Here is a 10,000-nt window from a genome sequence, read left to right as displayed (position 1 = left end):
AACTCTCTCTCAGAAAACTTGGTGTCAGAAAATTCGGTCTCAAAATCCACAGTGAATAATTAATGTCAAGACTTTATCAAATAATATAAAAAAAATATATATATATAAATTCTTCTAACATTGCTTTCAAAACATAAAGTAAACCAAAAAATGTTGATTTAAGATTAATTCAGTATATTTCAATTATTGTAAACATTGAAATACATTAAAGGAATTTTATAGTAAAAGATAAGAAAATTGGGTCTCAGAAAATTGGGTCTTTCAGTATTTAGATCATCGAAATTAAGCGTTTTTTCTTTTTCTTAATTTAATGCAATTAATAGCGAAAATAAGTCTGTTCTGAAAATTATATATTTAACATCAGATAAACAAAGGTAGGCAATTATATTACAAAATAACAGTTAAACAAAAACACTGGTAGTTTTTGGCATCATTATAATATTTCTATGAGGCTCCATCCATCAAAACTTTTCATTTCAGTTACAGTACCCATAAGAATGGCTACAAAGTACGTTTCGGAAAGCGGAAAATAAAAGTTTATCGATGAGGATAATTACATATATGACCTCCATATGTCCAGTACCGACAAACGAGACTATTTTAGCGGTGTGAGATGCGTAAGACGTACAATGCTCGTGTACTGTACACACGAAAATCCAGGGTGGTGAAAATATGATTGGTAAGAAAATCAACGCTCATGATCATTCTAGTACGTCAGTCAAAGTAGAAACTCGAAATGCTATATCGGAAATGAGGTGTTGAATTCAAAGCGGCCAATCATCTAGCACAGTGGTTCTTAACCTTTTAATTACCACGCCCGCTCTAAAAGTTGGTGCTTCCCTCCACGTCCCCCTTGCATCTATGAGTAAAATTCCATCCTAGATATAAAGCAAAATAAAAAAAGAAAGAGAAACGATGTTTTTATTCTTTTAGGAATGAATTAATGAGATACTTGACAATGCTTCTTAGCGACTCTTGATAAGAGAGTAACGAATGTAATTAGAGAATTAGTTTTTCCCAGGGCTCGCGCCCCCCAGGTTAATAAATTTGACGAAAATGCAAGAAGTGAAATGCTGAGTTTACCAGCGGTTTGAAGGTCGATAACAAATTGGCGGAATACAGCTTTCGGTGCACCTTCATAATCTCTGACTCGTACTGGATTTGAAGTGCCTCAGATATTTCGTGTTTTGAGTGATGGGAAACATTTTTTTACGAAGTGACAGTGGAATGGACGATGACACAAGAATTTTAATATTTGCTTCAGACAAGGGACTTAATGAACTGCAAAGTTATTTCTAATTAGGAATTGATGGTACTTTTCAAGTTCCTACAAATTCTGACTATGCATGCTAATATCCATGGGAAAGTCTTCCTTCGTGCATTTATTATTACCTGACAAAACTGAAGCTACAAATGATAAAGCTTTTATGAAACTAGAAGATCTTTTGCCGAATTTAAATCCCAAGGAAGTGATGATCGATTTCGAGAGCGCACTTTGTAATAGCGTTCAAAAGCGTTTTCCTAATTGCGTAACTGCTGGATGCTTGTTCCATATGTGCCAATGTTTCGTGCTTTGTTGTTCTTGCTCACTGAAGAAGTGATTATTGCATTAGAGGATCTTTGTGAAGCTGAATCAATACCGATGGAATTTATAAGTTACTTTGAGTTAACATACATCGGTGCAATCCGTGGTCGGCACCGTAGGAGAGGAGCTCCTTTATATCCTATAAGTCAGGGGTTCTTAACCTTTGATGATTCCAGACCCCCAATGGATTATCCAATATGGTCCCATAATCCCCTTCACTTGACTGTCGAAATAATTATCACCAATCCTATTATTTCCCAGTATGTCTTACAAATATGTCAATAGCTTGAATTTCCTGTACTTTAGATATGGATTGCCAGGAATAGAACATAAGCATTGATAACTTTATTATATTTTTTTAGTGAAAGCAGAATAAAGTTACTGTCCATTTTTATTACACAAAAGAAGGAAGAGAACATAAATGTGCAAGTTTTTTTCAGTATCGACTACATCAAACAGACTTTTACTAATCTAGTGAGATATTTGCTGTTTTTTCCTGCAATCAAAGCATGGAATCGTGGCACAGTTACTGACAAAGCTACTCGCATGTCACCTGACACATCAAGTCGATTTCTCCACTTTGATTTCAGATTTAATAATGCAGAGAATCCTAGTTCACAGAGATACGTAGTTGTGAAGGGGACCAAAACATTCATTGCCCTCATTGCCAAGCTTGGGTAAGCTGAGGTTTGTTCACACCAAAACTGCTTGACATCCATCCCAGCCCTTTCGAAATGAGCTTTCTTTCTTGGGTCCTCTTGGAATTCAATGAAATCATTCGTTGCCAAATCGTTATCACTCAATCTCGATATATCAAATAAGAAAGGGTTTTGTATCCAAACCGATTCCATGCTAAGATCATGAAAATCTGAAAGGTAACCCTCAAAATTTGTACTTAGAATTTCCAAATGATTCTTGACTTCTTGAAGTATTTCTACAGGTAGTGTTTTACCGTCTCCAATAAGGATATTGTCAAGGTTTGGAAAGTTTGCCAGGTATCCTCTTTCAACACGGCGACTCCAGATAGGTAATTTCCTTGTGAATGCGACAACTTTTCCCCTGGCAGGGGAGGAGCTAAGTAGCTAACAGTGTTTAAGATTGTTAGGCCTAACGGTGTCATACAGAAAACACCTAATTCAACATTCTACCCAAGTATAAATTAGTACATTAAATAAAATAAATACCAGTACCCAGAGATCGAGTCCCATACCCCCAGTGGATACCCCCGGTTAAGAACCCCTGCTATAAGTTAAGTATACCTTAATTTAACCAGACCACTGAGCTGATTAACAGCTCTCCTAGGGCTGGCCCGAAGGATTAGATTTACTTTACGTGGCTAAGAACCAATTGGTTACCTAGCAATGGGACCTACAGCTTATTGTGGAATCCGAACCACATTATACTGAGAAATGAATTTCTATCACCAGAAGTAAATTCCTCTAATTCTTCATTGGCCGGTCGGAGGATTCAAACGCGGGCCCAGCAGAGTGCTAGTCGAGGACAATACCAACCCGTCCAATGAGGAACTTTTATATCCTATAGAATTTTGGAACATCCGAAGCCGTATTATGGATAAATTACCTCGCACTCATAATGCCTTAGAAGGATTTCACTCAGCCTTAGGAAAGACACAGTAGCAAGCAAAAATCCCAACAGCTGGAAATTCATTGACGTTCTGAAAAAGGAAGAGGAACTCGCGCAAACGAAAATTTTATATTTGCAGGTGGGAGAAAGACCAAAAAAAGGTATGAAAAACTTGACGCGTATTGAGACGTTAGTAGAAGTGTATGATGAAAATAACCAAATTTAATTTTTAAAAGCTATTGCTTTTACCTTGATGAATTTTTAGAATGTAAAGGATAAATAGACATGTTTATTCTAATACTGATTTACTTGGCAGCTTTTTTTTTTTTTTTTGTATTCTATAAATATGACATATAATGTAAAAACACCAAACAGACGAAAAATTCAAAAGTTATTTGCGGTTATAGAAAAGTAGTTCGAGACCGAATTTTCCAAGACCAAACTTTCGAGCCCAAGTAATTTTCTGAGACAGAATTTTCTGGCCACCATATATATATATGTGTGTGTGTGTATATATGTATATATATATATATATAAATTATATATAGCAGACCATATTTTGAACCAGTGCACTCTTATTTGAGAAGGTAGCTGATGAATAGAATGAGAACGCTTATATGAAACCATTGTTTTTAGATTTTTGTCTAAAACAGTGCTTTAAGCCCAAGGCAATAATCTATAGACTGCAAGAAGGCCATTGTGCCTGGGATAATGTCCTCACTTACGCAATTTAGGTCATTAAGTCCTCTCATATAGACTAAGCCTCTACAACTAGATCATTCTCAAGATGATGAGCTAAGCTGAACAATGTAGGTCAACTGATGTCGCTTCCGAAACTGCATAATCTTTCAGTGTGGTGGGAACGCTGACATTTGCCAAGCTCCTTTTTCATTCCCTAGATTGGATCTCGCTTGTGAGATTCAAAACATATACATGTTCATGTTCGGCGCTTTGCAAAAGCATATGCTGATTATTTTCATTGCAATGCCTTTCATCTTGTTGCGTAAGAATCAAGACCTCTTCATGGAGAAGACCCCAGCCCCCAGTTAATTATGGACATCCCACCCCCTCCCTGCCAACTTACACTGAAATTTCAAGACCGAATGACGCAAACTGTTGAGACCTTGGTTATAATTATGAGGTAGAATCCTGTTAGCTGGTTACCCTGCCACCTCAGTTTATCGTCACCTTTTTTTCAGTCTTCTTCACGTCATTGGAAGAGAAAGCTTTCAATTCCGACGAATGGCCACATCGCTCATTTCGTCATCAGTCTCAAAAATCCTCGAAATGATGAAGAATTTCGTGAATTTAGCGAACAGGTGTGAATGGCGGAACACATAGTGAATTACATAGGGTTTGCGGAATATCCTTTGATTGAAGGCAGCCCAGCCTGTGTGGCATATATGTATTTTTTCCCTTCTCTTATATCAGCAGCAAATCTCTTATTGATTCGCCCACTCCATTAATCATTTGGGATCTACATTTTTCAATATAGGCTTCATCATCAAAGGCTAAACTTTTGGCATTTGATTTATCTCTCTCTCTCTCTCTCTCTCTCTCTCTCTCTCTCTCTCTCTCTCTCTCTCTCTCTCTCTCTCTCTCTCATACTTCAAAGCAATCCGGCCCTTCGGTGCCAAAGAGATAATTTATTTATAACAGTTGGGAGAGATCCTCTTCAAAATTCATTTTAAATCAAGTTATTTTAGGAACAAATCCTCAGCAGAGACGGCGGACGAGAGAGAGAGAGAGAGAGAGAGAGAGAGAGAGAGAGAGAGAGAGGAAGGTGGAGGCAATCGCGACAGGTGATTTTATTTTTCTTCTTTCCGTTCTCTATTTTTATTCATACCATACAGTTTTTGTAACCCCGTTCCCAGTATTGACACTGATGAGTCCCAGTGCCTCTGCCGTGTGTCGATGACTTCTGTAGAGAACGTTTAGTTGAACTTTCATTTTGTACTTTAAAGTTTTTGCTTCCATTGACGTGCCGTCTATTGCCCATGATTTGAAAAACGTCTTATTCCTTCCATCCATGGTTTCCTTAAAAAAGAATTTATTTGTTTTTATTTTCGCCACCGCTTTTAACGATATTCGCTCTCATATAAATTCAGTGGATTTTCATTGCACAAAAGGGAATCCAAGTAATATTCATTATGTGGTTTTTCATTTATATTTCTCACTAGTACGATACGAATCACCATTCTCTGTAATATCCAATCACCACCATCTTTAAACTATACCATTTCATCTTCATTTACAATTGCTGTTTTCCTTCCACAAGGCAATCTTAAGTACAAGGGCTCTCACCGAACTAATTCTCCAAATGGCTTAATAAACAGAAAAACACGGGAAAGCTTTTAAGCCACCTAAATTGCGCCTAGGTAATGGTGTCTTGATTTGTTTTGGGGGACAGGGGTAGCTTATTGATATTATTATTCTTGTTACTCTTGTTATTGTTATCTATTATATAATTCTGCTTTATGGCATATCGTTCGACAAGTGTTCAAGACGAGCAAAACAAAATTAATAATCTCTCTTTAAGTTTTCCTAAATCATTAGGCTCTCGTCCGTCCCTTTACTCATTTTTTAAACCTTACTCATTTTTGGTCAGGTTTTAAAACTTTGCTCTCTTCTACAGGCTTCGGAGGACAACATTGCGAATTCGAGTACAACGAGTGCGTCTCGAATCCCTGTGAGAACGGAGGAACTTGTGTGGACCATGTCGGCAAGTTCGAGTGTCTCTGTGGCCGTGGCTACACGGGCGAACGATGTCAAATAAAGGTAGGTTAATAACTAATACTTCCCTGTTATTACTACTGTTATTGCGTTTCCGCATTCCTTCTTGCGGCGTTTCCATTATTATTATCACTGATCTCTTCTGTCTGCATTTCCTATTATCCTGTAATATCTTTCAAATGAACACCATATTCTTTAGCAGCTTGAATTTCAAGTCAGTGACCCTTGTATGCTTGTTTCATATAAATAGGGGTTTATCTTCTGAATGGTGATAGTAATGATTTGCAAAATGAGTGCACATGCATATGAAATAAGTCAACAAGGCCGTTCCTTTTTTTTTGTGCGTGTTTTTTTTTTGTGCTAGCTTCTGCGGATGAAAATTGACGGAGTGAAAGTTAAATTCAGCATTTTTCAAATTGCACATAAATACAATCACGGAGAAACTGGTTCCGTTTCGTCATATTTTTATCTCATTAAAGGGCAGACATATTGAAGCATTATATTTTAAATTTTATTAGGATCCAATTTTTCTAAGCATGACTATATGCGGTTGCTTACTATTTACATATTTACTCTTCAGGTGATAATCGACAACAGTAAAAGAATTTTTTATATTTATTGTAGATTTACTTGATTTCCCAAGTCAGTTTTTTCACATTATGTCACGAATATTCTCTGTAAGAGTGAAAGTTCCTCGCTACATTTTATAATAACAAAATCGATTCATTCTTAACCATAAGATTTGAAACGAAATAATCTGCACACACAAACGTAAGCGCAACCTTTACCTTCGATTTTTTACTCAACAATTGTCTAAAGCCATAAACACTGGTCTCTTTGTAAAGCTGTCGACGGTCCTAGACTCCGCGACAACAAAAAGAAAAATAAGAGGAATTTTTTTCTTATTTTTTCCTTTCTCGTGGTAAGGCTATTGAAAGTTCCTTAATTTTTTCCCTTTTGGTAGCGGGGCCATGGAAAGCCCTTTATTTTTTCCCCCCTTTCTTTGGTAGGGCTCAGAAAAGTCCCTTTATTTTCCCTTTCTGCTACGAAAAGATACGTGGGTGAAGCCGGCACCTCGGTTTTCCGATATTGGTGATATAAATACGATTTGCATCGGCGTTTTGTTAAGCCAGCGACCTGGGAGTGTGTGTGTGTGTGTGTGTGCGTGTGGCGGTGTTGGAGCGAGTTACTTCCTATTATCGAATGAAGCCGACGTGCTAACTCCGGTCCCCTGGACCCCGCTGTTCGTTCCATTGTTGTCATTCCATTGACTTCCAGCAACGATCGGATGGAACGTCGGTGCTTAGTCAATGGCGTCAACATTTAGTGATTGTGAGAGGGTCAACACGGAGCCTCGGGGGATGGTGGGCTCTAGGGGCTGTCTCCCAAGATGTGTTAATGCTTGTTCCCAGACGTGACTGACTGCACTACACACACATATATATATATATATATATATATATATATATATATATATATATATATATATATATATATATATATATATATGTACACATACTCTAAATCCAGACAATTTGTAAAGTGACTGATTATTTCAGGTAATTTGTGAACTGCCTAGAGTTCACCCAGTCATTTTATAAATCAGCTGAAAATCGCAGACAATTTACAAAGTGACTAAAATTTTGATAGATTTTCTTGGCATAATGACTGAAATGATCCTGTGTGTGTGTGTGTGTGACATATTGACTCATATGAAGTAATGACCTGAGGAACCTGAGGAAATGATCATTGTGTGTGTGTTTTAACTAGCTGTTACCCTCTCACTGCCATTTTCACAGTCAGTGTGTGTGTGTGTGTGACACTGACCAGTACAGGCAGAGGGTACAGGCGTCTGCGGGCTGAACAGCTAATCAGAGCAGTTATTTGCGGAAGCTATGGCGTGTTCTTAAGAAGAAAATATCTACGAGAAAGTGATGTTGAAGAAGAACTCTGATTCAAAGTCATTACTACTAACTAAAATTGAGTACTACAATCTGATAGAGGAACTCAGACTTGCATCAAGTGCAAAAACAAATCAAATCGGCAGTAGCCATCCTTGGACGTTACGAAGTTCTTCAGTGTGGTGGTGTTGAAAAGTTAATAAAAAACGGAAGGATGAAACTCAAGAACTTGTTTATTTTGTACACGTTGAGGATATGTTTGAAACAATAAAACGTGCTCACATTGCTAGTCTGGGGACATGGCGGAAGAGACAAAATGGCCAAAGAGCTGTCAAAATATGCGAACATAACTAGAGATACTATAGAACTGTTCAAATCTTTGTGTGTTCAGTGTGAAAAAGAAACGGAAGAGATGTGCGACAAAGGAGTAACTGTCAAACCGATTTTGGTCAATGTCCAGAACAACTCCGAGGGTGAGATATAAGTAAAAATAGGTCACACTATAATTTTCACAATATAAAATAATAAAACTTTGTCTCTGAACACTTTTTGAGGAGATTCACCATATCCGAGATATTAATGATTATCTAATCGGCATCCTCGAAAATTTTCTAAGTCGTTTGTTTACATCCAGTAGCACTTCTATTTGTTTGATCTTACTGGAGTTAGTTTGAAAATGAGGTTTTTTACTGTAATGTTTCTCAGAAAGAGTGTAGTGTTTCTCAGAAAAACTAGTTCCCCATCGAATGATTTTCGATTTTTGACTTATAAGTTTAGACATTACCTGTCCCCAACCCCTCCAATATAGCTAATATGGCAAAATTGTGGGTGTTTCCTCATCATAAGAAGTGGTCTAAAACACTTTAAATATGTTAGAAAAATATTACATTTTACTTTTAATTTTGGTACTTTATGCATGCGGAGTTCTTCTGGACATTCACCCCGATTTTATCTAAGGATTACGGTTCACGATCTCAGGCGGACCTTGTTGACATGCAGTCTTGCGCCAAAGGAAAGTATAAGTGGATAATGATGTACCAAGATCATCTAACAAAGTATTGCATATTGCACCCTTTTTAACTTCAAAAAGAGCCGCTGAGGTTGCATTCCAGCTAATGGACATATTTTTAATGTTCAAGCCTCAAATTCTTCAGAGTGATAACGGAAGTGAATTTACAGCATTGGTAATTTCAAAGAAAAACTCAAACTTTTTTGGCCAGACCTGTTGATTGTTCATGGTAAACCAAGGCATCCACAGAGCCAGGGATCTGTTGAATTTCGCCTTAACTGTGATATAAAAGACATGCTTACTTCATGGTTGGGGATAATGATATAACTGACTGGCCCATGGGACTCAGGTTTGTGCAGTTCCAAAAGAACTCCAGTTACCATTCTGGAATCAAACAATCTCCATACAAAGCACTCTTTGGTGTTGACGCCAAACTAGGTCTACGTTCGTTTTCCCACTTCCAGAAGAAGTTTTGAAGACAATGATCACTGAAGAGGATTTACTTTGAGCTTACAGTTTCTCCTCTGACTCTCTCGGCCAGACGAATCACCGAGTTCACGAACCCTCCAGACGATTCACCTGAATGTTCTGCTCCTCCAAATGACTCGCCAGAGGACTTCGCTCAGCCAGGTAGAGATGCAAAAATAAATAAATAAATAAATAAATAAAATGTTAAAAAAATGTAACTGATATTTAAATAATTTGGTTAAATTCAAACCACATGACAAGTCTATCACCATTAATTACTTTTACGATTTGATTTGTTTTTTGCACTTGATGCAACTCTGAGTTCCTCTATCAGATTTTAGTACTCAATTTTAGTTAGTATTAATGACTTTGAATCAGAGTTCTTCTTCAACATCACTTTCTCGTAGAAATTTTCTTCTTGGGAACACGCCATAGCTTCCGCAAATAACTGCTCTGATTAGCTGTTCAGTTTGCAGACGCCTGTACCCTTTGCCTGTACTGGTCAGTGTCACACACACACACACTGACTGTGAAAATGGCAGTGAGAGGGTAACAGCTAGTTAAAACACACACACAATGATCATTTCCTCAGGTTCCTCAGGTCATTACTTCATATGAGTAACCATATGTCACACACACACACACAGGATCATTTCAGTCATTATGCCAAGAAAATCTATCAAAATTTTAGTCACTTTGTAATTTGTAGTGCGATTTTCA

At 37.4% G+C, this 10,000-nt stretch overlaps 1 protein-coding gene across 3 annotated transcripts in view; it reads left to right on the top strand.

Moving 5' to 3' along the window:
- LOC136829532 (uncharacterized) overlaps positions 1–10,000 on the top strand; it is an 821,233-nt gene that overhangs the window by 779,241 nt on the left and 31,992 nt on the right. For all 3 annotated transcript variants that reach the window (XM_067088366.1, XM_067088365.1, XM_067088364.1), the window contains one exon: positions 5,805–5,947. In XM_067088366.1, the coding sequence (XP_066944467.1) occupies positions 5,805–5,947 (143 nt within the window). The remainder of the gene's footprint in view (positions 1–5,804; positions 5,948–10,000) is intronic.

The sequence above is a fragment of the Macrobrachium rosenbergii genome, chromosome 44, assembly GCF_040412425.1.
Source record: "Macrobrachium rosenbergii isolate ZJJX-2024 chromosome 44, ASM4041242v1, whole genome shotgun sequence".
Classification (NCBI taxonomy): domain Eukaryota; kingdom Metazoa; phylum Arthropoda; class Malacostraca; order Decapoda; family Palaemonidae; genus Macrobrachium; species Macrobrachium rosenbergii.
The sequence above is the reverse complement of the archived record's forward strand: the minus strand, read 5'-3'. Positions and strand labels throughout refer to the sequence as shown.